Here is a 14,853-nt window from a genome sequence, read left to right as displayed (position 1 = left end):
TTTAGAATTTATTGCACCAAACATAAACCAGTTGGTTGTTCATAGTAACAACTCTAGAATGTTTAAGAGCCACACATATTTTTCTACATTCGACCATGCATAAGTAGTGAAGTGAAGTAGGGATTGTTGAGTATGTCACTTTAAAAAGTTAGTCTGCACATTCCTGGTCATTGGTATATAAAGTATACATCTCCCACATGAAAACTGATTTTTTAAAAATTAAAATTGTCATTTTTAGAAAGCCAAGCACCAGAATGACTTGACTATTAGAAACCAAGTTTACCACAGAAATACTTTGACACTACATGGGTCTGGTATAGGGACACAACTTATTTCCAGTTGTATTTGTTTCTTTTACAATGACATGCACTTCTAAAACTCCAAAACCCAACCCAGGCTCCTTTTCTTAGAGTATTTTTCTTTCTTTTTCACAGCACGGAAAAGGATATGCTAGTCAATTCTACAGGATTTACCTGAAGCAGCATGATTTGCACAAAGTCGACCAACAAAAGCATCAACTTTTCAACTTCATTATCTTGGCCATCCAGTTAGTTGTGTATAACTGAGTATTAGATTGCCGGCGGAGTCATCGTGGCCAATTATAGGACCTAATTGCTCTCAGCAGGCCTGAGAAATGAGTTGAAACGTGCAGAACTGTAGAAACTTTAGAGGCAACTGTTTTTGCCTCTCCGATCAGTGTGTGCCTGTTTACAGCACTATATATCTCTCTCCAAATGTCACTGAGCCCTTTAGATGTTTATATTCACCACGAGAAGCCAGTCATAGAGATAAAGGAAATTTGTGCATTATAAATGCAATATCACTGTTTTAAACTTGACTGTTTTATATTATTTTTGTGTGATCAAGTGTTCCCCAAACTATTCCAACTTTACAAGAGAGATTGTGATTATGTTCTTTTCACCTGTGGGTTATAAAAAATGTTGTATTCTGAAGACCCACAAAATATCAAAGACATTCTGTAGTTTATACACCGTGTTGCAAAGTGTTTACTGTACTATTTCAAAGATTCTAAATAAATATAAAATATATATATTATATTATATAATTTTCCTAAAATGTGGTACAACTCAGTTGGTTTTTAAATGGATTCATACAGTCCACATCATACAGTAAAGTAAAAGGTAATTCAGGGTCCCAAAGATAAACTTACTAAGAAAAAAAAAATCATTAATAATTTCATCCCAATTTTCATATCTTACTCAACCCTGTTTTTCCTTGTTTAAAAGAAAATGAAGCTCTAAGCTACAAAATTTTGTCAAGAACTCATACTGAATTTTCAATGCCAAAGATATAGTTGTCGATGTTATCAAAAGAGCACTGAACATGTAATAATATCAAAATCTCTAACAATCTACATTCTTTCGATTCTATTTCTATGGCTTTGAATTTAGAATCATTTAAAGTTTTTATAAGGAATCTATAAATTCTCCTGTATTTGTTGTTAGAAAAAAACAAAAGCAAACATTCGGTGTCTGTACATTTTGTGATGTAATATCTGACATTGAGATGACTATTTTAAGAAGTCCTCAACCATAGAACTCACACGGAATTTTATTTTACATAGTTTTACATAGTTTTGTGTCTCCCAATAACACATGAATATAAAATCTATTTATAACTCTATATGAATATATAGAGATATATCGATATCTGAACTGATAAAGAGTAAGTGTAAGATTTAAGGGATCTCTAAATTTAAAATAAATAAATTTGGAGATAGAAACATGATGTTATTGTTTCAGTATTATCTTACATGTGAAAGTTTTATAGCTTAAATATAGCCAGTGTTTTATTAATGAAACAAATTCTCCCGGAGTCAACCTTGAAAGGTTAACCTTGCCTTTTATTTTGGGGTCAATGAAGTTAATTATTAAATCTGTTAAGATGTACTTCTTTCTTTTACATAGTTTTCTTTTTCTTTTTCCCTGCTGTTGTTTATTGCTTAACTAAGAGAGAAATTAAGAGAGAAAAATCCGAGAATTTGAGATAATCTTCTTAGCAAAAACCAGAATTCTCATAGCTCCCCTCTAAAAAAACCTTCAACATATGTGAATGTTTGTCCAATACAAATTACAGATCAATTTGGTAATATTTACCTTGTCAACTGATCTTGTGAATTCAGTGATAGTTTGAGCTGTGCTATATTATTAAGGAACAGACTAAAACTTAACACATAACAAATGTTTCCCACCCAGTTTTATGGTCATTTAAATGGGAATATATTCCTTCAATTTAACATTAAAATGCATATACATATTTATATGTCCTTGATATGTATATATTTGAGTGGATTTTGGCATCACTCATTTGACTGTTATCGAATTATAGATATTAATACATCATAATCCTAATCATTTTATACATTGAAATAATATGTGTAGTGTTCCAGCCTTTTGGGGACCCTTTAAAATATATAAAACTAATCCATCACATATGACACAAAAAGCACACCCATTCACATTAGTGCAGCAGTAACATTTTCTCAAACTTTTGGCACTACTACATCAATATTTTGAATGATAGACTATTTTAGTAAGGTTCTATTTCTATATAATTTAGCTGGATAAACGTCTGTTTGTTGTAATTGCTTTTTAAACAAGAAAATGATTTTCTTGTTGAGTCACTCTGCTTTAATTAAAACCTTTCATTCATCATTTTACAATTATGGGGAAAAACACACATCCATCTGCCTTATCACATGCATTAAAAATAAGGATATTCTCACTTTATGTATTACAGTTATATTCATTCATTCAACCTTAAGAAAGTTTCTTTAATTATTTAGCCCTTTATGTCATTGTATATAATCTCACTTGGACAAATTTTTTATGCCATATATTTATGCATTAGTTTTTTATGTCATAGTAACAGTTCTAATTTGCATTTAAATTCTTAAATTATATCATTAATCTACAAAAACAAACAATAAGAAAAAACAAAAAAACTTTACCCAATTTTTGGGAAAATTAGAATTATTTAAAACAAAATATTAAATTTTAGTTATTAATCAATTTTCTATTGCATCCAGAATAAATCAGAAATTACAGTTGAGTAAAGATATAATTTTGGCAAATTGGCTAAAGTGTTATCTACCAATGATGGTGGAACTATAAAACAGAAAAACGCAATCCTCCAATAGTAAAGGTTTCCAAGTTAAAGTTTATTAGAGTAGCATGAAAAGGAATTTTAGAATAGTTTTTCTATTTAATTCAGTTGTCCTAATATCCAGTCTTATATAACTTTACACTTATCAAAGGAAAATAATATCTAAATTATTAGAAAATACTTCATCATTATTTCCAGAACAAATAATCATGATATTTACTCCTTGATAACATGGTTAGTTTTAAAATAGTAAGAATGTCAAAATACTTTCCTGTGGAAACAGTGTCTTAATGTTTCAAAGGTATGTCAAACGACAATTTTTAGAGATATTTTATCCACATGTGAAATTCTAATTTTTACCTTACAAACATAATTCTGTGAAATCATTTTAAATCCAGTACTTAAATATCATGTCAGGATTACTTAACAGAAATAATGGTGTCACTATAAGTGTATCATCTTTCTTGGGAAATATGAAGGGAATATGTATATTGTTTTTTGAAGATATTAAAAGCAATGCCTTTATCAAACATTGCAAATTAAGTACTATAGGAGATTTAAATATTTTAATTACTCATCCTCTTGCTTTATTTTCTTAATAGCGTTATAATTTGACATCAGATCTTCTGTAATGTAGAAACTCTCCTATTTCTCCGACAAGAGGAGGAACAAAAATCATCAACAATTCTCAACAAAAATTTAATAACTGCGTATGCATTGTACCATTTCACCTTACAAAAAGTATTTGTTAGAGTAAAGGTAATATTTAATATAATTACCCAGAATATTGCAAATGTTAGGCAGGATAAAGAAAATTATGATACTGAAGGATAAGAGCACTGTTAATTGTCATTTCATGTGATTTTCTTTCTTCCCCCTCATATTTCTATGTGTGCTTTTAATACCCCAGGAAGTCAAAAATATTTAAAACATTGGTATACTTGATAATTTTTCTGAAAATCCTATATTTTTCATATTACAATTTCTTGGGTTCTTTATCTTTTTCAGCTAATTTTGTAGTGGTAAAGGCTTTGCACTTAACATCCTTTTTATGTTCCTTTTTAACAAGGAAAAACAGAAAATGACAAAATTCCATATTTTTTATGTCATGGAGTAGTAAAATTATTTTATATATTGTTAGCACTTCAAAAAATTTCCCTCTGCTAGGTCCAACAAAATGCTGATATAGTAATTTGTGAAACTACTGTTCAATAGAGCATTTTTTTTTTCTTCTAAAACTTGGCATAGGTTTTAGATTACAGCATTCGATGAGGATGCTGGTAGATGGGTGCCGCCAGAGTATTGCAGGCAATAATATGACTAAAATTCTAATACCTTTAGTGTGCATGCATGTATTTCTAAACACTGTTATTTTTTAAGTATTTGTAAAATTAGAAAAATGACTTTTATTTCTTGAAAGCTTGTCACATGCTTTGTTTGAAGTTTTACACTCCAGATGTTTTTGAGTTGCATGAAAATTTTGCATTAATGATGCAATATTAAAATTTCACATGAGACTCAAAAATTTCTGAATGATAGAACTCAGACTTCCAATACATTCTTACATCGTGGAGCTGAAAGTAAGCAGGGAATTTCAGCTCTGAACACATTTTGAGACAGTTATCTGTGAGTGAAAACAGGGTATTATAACAAAAGATGAGTTTAAATCTTAACTATAGTGTTTGTTACTGTGAATGCTATAATAATACATAAGTAAAATGAGTGTAAATGTAATATATTATTTTATACTGCTGTATACATATGAAATAAATAAAACTAGGATACATATTATGCCATTTTTCCATGCATGGATCTTCCACTGACGCCCGTGGGAGCTTTGAATAAAAATCAGTGGCAAAATATGGCCCTAAGTTTAAAAACAACTAATGCTGATTTAGTAATTTTAGTCTTAATATAACAGGTCTAAGGGGACATCTGTTCAAAACTGAGTCTTATTCAAAGAAACATATGCTAGGTTTAAAGGATTTCATGATATTTATTCTTCTGAAAGTAGACATTTAGTCCCATATGATTCTCATGATTCCTACAATGAATATTTTAAATAAATAAATAAATATATATATATATATATATATATATTTCCACCTAATGTTAAATATTTTTAAAATTTTTTTTTTATTTGTAGCAATACCAAGGGTCCACAGGGAACGATATAGAGAAGTTGTACACAGGATATGAGTGCCTTCAAGCAATAAGAGGAAAACATTTTATCTAAAATTTTAGAAATTATTTCATATTTAAAGTCAAAGGAATCATAAGAAAAAATAAAATACAGATGTGTATCATTATTCAAGAAGAAAATATAAATTATGGAATAGATTTTTTTATAATATAAAAACAATCTAAATGAATCTTACAGAAATTTACAGTCTGAAACAGATAAAAGGTAATAGAAGAAATGTACTTTGTAATCTCATCTGTGGTTTATGTAACTGATTTGCTTGAGTTCAGACTACATGAATCTGGACAGAAATTCATTTTATGAAGCAATGAGAGACAGGACTAAGTTCTTCTCATATTTGGACATCAAATAATGCCAACCTGATGGTGGAAAAGTACTAATTGAAATACACAGGAATGATCATTCTCAATGTAACGTTGACAGCTATAACTGCAACTTACTTTGTTCCCCTAGACCTGTGCCTCCTATCACTTACTTTTACCCTTTCTGGGAATCATATCATGGAATCTTCCATTTAACCAAGACTATGAATTTTCAGACACAAAAATTAAATTTTATTAAATTACACACTTATAGTAAGGTCCAACAATGAGGGGAGGTAAGGATGGATGGAAGTAGTATCTGCCTTCATGAAAATTCTAGTTTGCCTTGAGAACCAAAGAACTCATAGGAAAATACTGAATAATTAAATGGTCAAATAATTAAGTAATCAAATTTGTGGTCAAAACCCAACTGTGGACATGAGAGTAATTATATATACTAAGATGAGAACATAAAACAAAACTATAAGTAAATAGAATAGTAAAAATGTAGAATAGAAGAGTATGAAAGCACATCACTCATGGTAAAAAAACAAATAGTTCTTTGTGAAACATTTTTTCTGATACATGTGTGAAATAGGTCACAATGTGAAATATATTTCTTGCTGTGAATCATTGCCCAAATGTTTGAAAAGCACTGCACCATATGATCACTATTTCAAATTAAATTTATTTAATGCTGTAGAAAGTGAAGGAAGATCTTTTCAAAAAGTTCTTTCGCATCTGAATCTTGATCTTTATCTTTGTAAAATATGAAGTACACTTAGCTGTAAAAGTCTTATGAGAATTCAGTGGACTGACATGTAAAATGCATAGCACAATGCTAATGCACATTAGGTAGTGTATTTTACTATTAATATCACTTTCATCCTTTTATCACTATTCTTGATTACCAGAAGTATGGAATACAGTCTACAAATGGAAATTATTCCTTTCTCAAAACTCTAGACTGCTTTCAAGTTGTATTTCAGCAGTGCTTATTGCAAAATCTCAACATGCAAGCTGACTTGCCTTGGGTATCCACTCATTAGCTCAGTTCACCTTTGCCTCTATTTATTGGTGGTTTGGAGTCCAGGAAATAAAACTCACAGCTGCTGAGTTCCAGTCATTTCCCTTTGCTACTCTCAAATAGCCCTCTATTCCTACTATTGAAAAAAATATGTGTGTGATCAGGATATATTTACCTGATTTTTTCCCCCTCAACCCCTAATGTGCTTTTTGAATAACTTTCTATTTCCATGCAAATAAATGTTTGTTGGAATTACTGAATAACTGACAGAATGATATTTTTTTGCATGTGACTTATATTATGAAATGAATTTGGGCAGTGTGAAATAACAAAAATTCAACTGAGTAAATTTTAAAGATCTGACTTCATTGACCAATTCATAAATCAGGCAACATCCCATCTAAAAAGTAGAAGAGAGCTCTGAAGTGCTACAGAAAGGGAAAGGTTTTTAAAGCCAGGACAAGGGAGTCATAAACAAAATAAAGGATTATTTCAGGAAAGGTCACTTCCCTTTGGGGAATAAAAGGATCTTATTATGTGGGTTACTTCACTGGTGCTGAGCAGAAAATTCCAGACGGACTAATTAAGATTGCATTCCTGGGGAAGGTTGAAACTGCAATTAGGTTAGGAATAAAGCCCCCATTTGGTGATGTGGGTCTAGCAGAAGTGACTTCATTTTGGACCTGTGGCTTCCTTTTTAACAATTCCTTCCTTTTGATCAGACTGTCAGCTTGACTGAGAGACATGATCAAAATTCAAGGCATTAGCACCACTCTCAGCTACCACTTGGCAGTTTCTGCTGTTTCTTTTTGTGGTATCCATAGGTCATGGTTCCAGGTTCACAGTCCTTAAATTTGTTATTCTCTTCGCTTCTTTTCTGGAATTCTAGTCTTAGGGAGATCATTTTCTTGGTGGTTAGCAACTGTGAACATGCACTTAAGGCTTTTGAGTAAATACAATGCACTAGGGCGATTATTATGATTATAATAGGCAGGATATTTTTAATGTTTGGAGTGCACTTTGGAGCCATGGTCCCCAAAACCCAAGCCAATCAAAATCAAATGAGTCAAAGACCCCACTAAAGGGGTCTTTTTAAGCCAAGTGGCTTGCTCAGGGATCCAAGTACCCAAGATTCAACTTCCTCAGAAGTGTTAATCCAGGTTCAGCAGGTAGTGGTGGCCACAGCACAGATACCTCCTTACTCAGCTGAAAGAAAATCGAGGACTTTCTTGTTATCAAGAATGACCGTGTTCAGAAAGTCTAAGTCTGAGTTGTTGTGTAGCTATTGTCTTAGCAACAGATTCTGCACTACCTTCAAAAGTTAAGGAGAGGGTTCTGATCATATTCTTATTTACATTTATTCCTAATCAGGGAAGTATGGCCCTGCCAAAGGAAGCAAATTCTGAGTCAAATTCTGAGATGAATACATTTGCCCCTTCAGGGATCGGATAGGATTTCAGCACATTCAGAGAGTAAATCTCATAGCCTAAAATAAAGAATCATTCTGAATACCTTGCAAAGACGTGTGCTGCTGGAGAGATCTCTTAGTGATTGGGAGCAGATCCAATCTAGATACTCATGGGAATGTGAGAGTGTGATTGTACAAAGGTCTACATAGCTATATGAGTTGAATTGCGTAAGTACAGTTATAATTGGAGAAAGGAAAAAACAAGGCACTAGATGTTCTGTCATAAAAGTTGAACTTGGTAAAAGACTTCTAAGAGGGACTGTCTGAAGCTCACCATCATTAGCGTGGTCTGGAAAGTATGGATGAGGGTGTTAGATTTCCAGGCCAATGCTAGAGTAAAGGAAAGACGCAGAAAAAAAAAAAAAAAAGAAAAGAAAGAAAGAAAAGAAAAAAAAAAAGCTTTCATGTTTAGTTAAAGGAGGAAGTTTTAATCTGGTGTGTTGGGTGGAAGTAGTCTACCCTAATGTCAGCTACTTGTATTCTTTGTCAGTTTGATTAAGGGGTCTTCAGTGTCTGTAAAGGACCAGATGTCAGGTAAAGCCTTCTTTAGCTGCGAGATGTGTATGTACCATAGACTTGGTGCCTTCCAGTTTTGCAGCAGTGTTGGTGGTTCAGCGTGCTTGGTAACATCCCTTCCAGTGGAGTTCAAGAGGAGTCTTCTGATGATGATGTTTCCAGAATATCTAGTCACCAGGCTTCAGACAATGGCCACGAACAGGATCCTTTGAATTAGGATCTGGGAGGGGTTCTTTAACCAATTGATACTCTTTAGCATAAGGCATTAAATACTTACAGTAGCTCACCATACTAGCAAGACAATGAGGGAACAGCAGAAAGTTGTATACCAATAGACATTAGTGTACCAGTGACTGTCTCACATAAAGTTAGTTTATGTTTCCTAAAGGGGGTCTGAGAACAGTCAGCAAGGCCAGAGGCAATACTGTAGGTGAAGGGAGTCCAGTAGTTTCAACAAGCATAACGATTTTGTGTTTGACAATACCATTAGTTTTCCCGACCTTGCCTGATGATTGAGGATGATAGGACTAGTAATCATTCCAAGAAGTCTGCAAGGTTTTCGTTAAGGCTCAGATGATTCATCCAGTGAAGTGGGTGCCTCTATCACTGGAGACTGCAGAAAGTAATCCCCAAGTGGAATCACATTCTCTAATAATTTCTTTTTTACTCTGAGAGCATCAGCTTTGTAGCAGGGGAAAGTTTCAACCACCCAGAAAACATGCAGAAAATGACAAGTACATATCAATAACCTACAGTAAGTGGCAACTGAATGAATTCCAGTTACAGGTGCTTGAAAAGACCAGAGGGAGTAAGTCTGAGGCCTCATGGGACAAAAGTAGTTTCTCTAGGATTATAGATTTGACAGATTAGATGTTGGTAGTAAACTATTTGCAACATTTTATGGAAGTTGCTACATCAATGTCTATTCATAATTTCAGTAATGTTAAAGGCACCGTGTTGGATAAAGGAATGAAAACCTAAAAATTGGGGTTTACTGGAGGGCCAGGAAAAGCCAACCTCTTGGGTTTCCCATTGCCCCAACTGTTTATTTAATTTACAGCCATTGTTTGCCCATCTTATTTTTTTTTGATTCAGGATCAGACAATTGCTATGTTACAAGCGTCTCAAGATGACAAAAGTCTAGCAATGAGGGGTTATTTTTTGCTGAAGCAGAAGGAGTTCACCACCTGAGTTGTGACTTTTACAGATTCCATTGTTACTGTCTCTGCATGAAAGTTAGCTATATTTCCCTGACATTCAATTTCAGTCTTTTTCGCGTGGACCTCAATTTTGATGACAGCAATTTCAGAAGGTAAAAGAATAGCAGTAAGAAGTTCATTTACTCATGGTCCTTTTTTGATTAGGGTCTCAGAGGACATAAGAAAATCCCTTAGTTTCCATAACATCCCCAAATCATGGATTGCCCCAAAGGCATACTGGCTGTCAGTATAAATATTAACAGTTTATCCTTCCGATAATGGGCATGTTCTGGTAAGGGCCTGGAGCTCTCCTTGTTGGGTTGGGAGAGCTCTGCTTGTTGTGGGAGATTCCCCTTTCAAGTAGTCTCTGATGGATAGTAAGAGCATAAACAGCTTTGATTTCTTTATTTTTACAGTATGATCTTTAAACAAACAAGATTAAATCAAGATAATAAAGGAGTGCCATGTAAACCTTCCGTATTCAATATCTGTTGCAGTGAATGGATCCCCCCCCCACCAATGGTTGTAATTGTAGACATCTTGAAGTTGTCATTTCTTAGGTTGGCAGACCCTGTTCCCTAGATCTGTTCAATTTTGTGTTCAAAATTGTCTTATTTTCTTCTTTTTTTTAATTAATCAAAGCTTTGTTTCCTCATAACGAAAAATAGGTTTTTAAATTTACCACCAAACTAAAGCAGTTCATATTAATCTGTGACTAAATTAGTGTTTCTAAAGGGATGCTTAAATTTTAAAATATATGTAATTAATTATTAATTAATTCATGTAAAAATTTTATTGAGAATATTGTATAGATGAAGACAGTTTTTAGTTTGCTTTATCTTACATATTTACTTTTCTTTGAGAGAGTAGTTGCTAATCATTGGATCATTGCTCACCTAGTCTGCCTGGAATAAGAAACATTTAATGAATGTTACAATTATCTAATTTGGAACACCATCTCCATCTGCTTGCTCCTTTATCATGATGAGTGACTCTTCTCTTAATCAATGAAAAGAGGGATGAAAACAAGTATTGGTGTAGTGAACTACATAAGACTGAAACTGAATTTTATTCTAGAAGTGTGAGAGTTTTTAATATTCTTGTTGTGTTTCCTAATCAATAATGGAATGAATGGCCAACTTCAAGATTTTCTAGCAATATACTTTTTTCAAAATTGATATTTGTGTGTGTGTGAGTGTGTGTCTGTGTGTCTGTATGTATGTGTCTGTGATGGGGAGAGATATTAACCAATACTAAGAGGCTCATGGAAGAATGCATGGATAAAATCATATTATAGGCAAACATATATTCTATACATTCTATTAATTAATCTTTATACTATCAGAATGTCTGGTTGGAAGGTAATGATATATTTGATCTTCAAGAAGCTGGCATGACCTTTTCCACATGTGGGAAATCAATGATCCAATTTCTTCTGGCATTTTGTGGTCACATCCTTATTTTATACTAGCTACATGGACCACAAAGAGACAACACAATGGTATAATAAAATGTATTAAGTAAAGTTGAATTAGAGAGAGAAAGTGAGAAATAAGAGAGAAAGAGAGGGAGTGAGGATACAACCATTGCCTTACTTCATTCTCCAGTAAGCTTTAAGAGATTGAGAAACAGTTACGATTTTTAAAGTTTATGTAGTCATATACATATGTAAGTTAAAACAAGGAGAAAGCTACTGAAAATAAATGATGGTTGGGTAATTCTAATTAAAATATGATAAAGACTGAGGTAAAGCGAGATACCTTAGAAAGGAGTAAAACAGGAGAGCCTGGGTGACTCAGTTCGTTAAGCATCTGCCTTTGGCTCAGGTCATGATCCTAGGGTACTGAGATTCAGCCCAGTGTCAGGCTCCCTCCACAGTGGAGAGCCTGCTTCTCCCTCTACCACTCCCCCACAGCTCATGGTCTCTCTCTCACTCTGCTGTCTCTTTCTTTCTCAAATAAATAAATACAATCTTAAAGGAAAAAAAAAGGAGTAAAACAGAGAAAGGATATATAAATTTTATTTTAAAATATACAGATACCAAACTATCTCATTGGAATGTTTCTGTAGAGGTGTGTTTTGTGTTCATTGTTTCTCTGACAAGGATGTATGGATTTACATGACAGTGTTTGCAAATATTTTAAGTTTAAAGGTGTCTCAATAATCTTGAGAAAGTCCACTTGCAATTATAGGGACCAGAACAGGGGAGAAAGTGGAAATGCCATTAAGAGTTCTTGCAGAATCATGTTAGATGACATAAAGTTAGATGACAAGTTTTCAGCACTGTGATTATTAGTCAAGAGTATTGCTGCTGAGGTGGTAAGTATGTTTTCAATTACAAGTCAGGTAAGTGGAGTGATCAAGGATATTAGGTATTTTTAAAATTTAGATATGTAGCACAGTTTTAGTTTCGATATAATACTTCCTTTAACACTCTAGAAGAATCTATTCCAGTATTAGATATAATAATAATTAAGAGATGAAACTAAATGCTGCAAATAATGACACTTTATGATTTAGATCATGTTATGAGATAACTCATAACAATAAAAACAGAAAAAAAAAGAGAAATTGGGATAATGAGAAACCTATTGTTGTAAATCTAGCTAGTAAGCAAATGAGCACAAGTAACTTACAGACTGGACTAGTAAAAATGGAGGTGGAAGGACAGAATTGAGAGACAATTGAGAAAGCAAACAGATGGTACTTTCTCCCTGGGTAGGTGGTCAGATGACTGATGAGGGAGAGGGAGAAGTAATTATGACTGGGAGTTTTGGTTTGTCTGAGTGGATCATGCTGCCTTCAAGGAAGACAACATAAAAGAAAGAAAAGGGTAATTTTATTTGTAGGAGAGGTTGTTAATTTTCTATCATTCAATTTCTGCTATGCTTGCTGTCCAACTGGAACCCAAACTACATAATATTTAAACATATCAGAATATTTTAGATTTTTTACTCTTATAATCAAATGACAGTCTCTGCTATATTTTACTTTGTTTTCTCTGTGGTAACATTATTATTATGACCATTTAAATTAAAACTCTTAAGTTGAATTTTTTTTTATGATTATTTGGAAATAATTCTACAAATACATAATATGTAAATTAGAAATATTTTGAAATGTTTTCTTTTTTCTTCTGTGCAACTTTGGCTAGTGTTTATGCCAAAAGTGATCTTGACTAATTTAAAAAGGAGGCAGATTAAGTCAAAACCTCTGTCTCTTTTTGTGACATACCTGACACTACATAATGAAGAGGAAGACATATAAATAAAAATAAACAAGACATGATAATTGTAAAGTAGTTATTTATTTTTTATCTGTTTATCTTTTTTTATCTACTTATCTTCTATTATCTGTTTGACCTGTATTCATCAACTCCTATTTAAACTCTATTAGCAATTAATTTTCTTTTCTCTTTTCTTTTTAAGTGGACCCCATGGAATAATAAACTTTTAGTGCAGAGCAGGTCCTTGAAAATATTCTTGTCCTTAACTTACCTATGAAGCAAATGAGATAAATATAGACCAACTGATGGAAGAACATAACCATAAATGTAAGGTCCAAACTCTTTCTCTTGACTGAATTCTTAACCTATGCCAGGCTACATCTCTAGTCTCTGTGTCTTATTTTAACTTGAAATTCTAGGAGTAACTATATTTGAAAATATAAAAATAAGCTATAGCATCTAGAACTTCACTTTATATTTTTGAATTTCAATGCTCTCCCTACACCACATGCTCATTTCTAAGGATGATTCCCATGTAGAAGGCACCATGAAATGTGGCCTAAGAAACTAAAGACAGTTCTGACTGTCCTTTTATGATTTATATTTAGAATAAACTGTTTTAATATATGCATTTTTATTCCTCTTAACCGCCATGTTATGTTGGCAGTGAATAAGCAAAACTAGAGTCAAATAGAAGTACATCTCCCAGAGAAATGTTATTAACAACTGCTGCTTCATTGAGAATAGGTATGAATAAACTGACTTTACAAAATCATCATAATCCCAGCTAATAAATTCACCCAACCTAGCTCAACTTACTTCAACTAATTTAGTCAAAATAAGTAGTCAAGTAAAGGGTGATTTTAATTGTCAGCTATCCATCCCATTGGCGAGGGAGAGATTTCTACCTTAGGGTTTTGGAGATAGGGAACATGCAACATCTGATGCTAGAGAGACAGACAAAATTGACAACAATTTATGAATCACATATACTCACAGACCGGGGAGGACACCACACAAAATAAAGGGCCACACTATGGGGGGTGGGGTGGGGAGGCTATAAGAAGCAGGCTTTTTTGGTATCAAAAGGGAGGGGTTCTGCTTCCGCCTCTCTCTCTGCCTGCCTGCCTACTTGTGATCTCTCTCTGTCAAATAAATAAATAAAATCCTTAAAAAAAAGGGAGGGGTTCTCCGTGGTTTCTGCTGGAGGATGTGACCAGGGAGAATTCAATGGAGCTAAAGGAGAAATGAAACCACACTACTGTAATCAGCTGTAATCAGCTTCCCCCTGATAGGCAGAGCTGTTTGGCCAGGGGATTGTTTCTTCCTGAGAATGAGGAAGGTGAGGTTAGACCATTCAGGGTACTCCTTGATAGGCCTGATGGCAAGGTAGAACATAATATTGGGCTTTAATTTTAGTCCTTACACTTTAATTGACTCCTTGCTATCTTGATACCAATTTTTACCTTGGTGATGAACTGAGATTTTTAGGTAGTAGAAGTACCTCTCCAGGACATGAAGTAGGCACTTGACCAGGAAGAAGACAGTGTGAGGAGAAAAATAAATATTTTGAGTTGCTTCCTAGGCATTTCAGAGTATGATAACCCTGTTCTTGCAGAGAGTCTGGATGTTTAGATAAGGGCCTGAGCTTAGCATTCCCACCAGAAGTTCCCACTTTGCTCTTCCTGGGACACCTTTTAAACTAACCACTTAGAATTAAGCCAGTGAAAAGTCAGTGATGTCCACTGCAACCCCTTTTTAGGTACTTGCTACCCTGTTCTCAATC

The 14,853-nt window shown here is 33.5% G+C and overlaps 1 protein-coding gene across 2 annotated transcripts in view; it reads left to right on the top strand.

Annotated features, from left to right (window-relative positions):
- The window catches only part of PCDH10 (protocadherin 10), a 61,324-nt gene that overhangs the window by 40,196 nt on the left and 6,275 nt on the right, over positions 1-14,853 (top strand). The window contains exon 5 of one of the 2 annotated variants that reach the window (XM_059168688.1): positions 435-4,917. The exons of the other annotated variant lie outside the window; for it this stretch is intronic. Within the exon in view, the coding sequence (XP_059024671.1) occupies positions 435-454 (20 nt within the window). The 3' untranslated portion in view covers positions 455-4,917. Of the gene's footprint in view, positions 1-434; positions 4,918-14,853 lie in introns of those variants that run through there. 2 annotated transcript variants of the gene reach the window in all.

Source organism: Mustela lutreola, chromosome 1, assembly GCF_030435805.1.
Source record: "Mustela lutreola isolate mMusLut2 chromosome 1, mMusLut2.pri, whole genome shotgun sequence".
NCBI classification, from domain to species: Eukaryota; Metazoa; Chordata; class Mammalia; order Carnivora; family Mustelidae; genus Mustela; species Mustela lutreola.
Note: the sequence above shows the minus strand (reverse complement) of the source record. Positions and strands in the feature narration are given on the sequence as shown.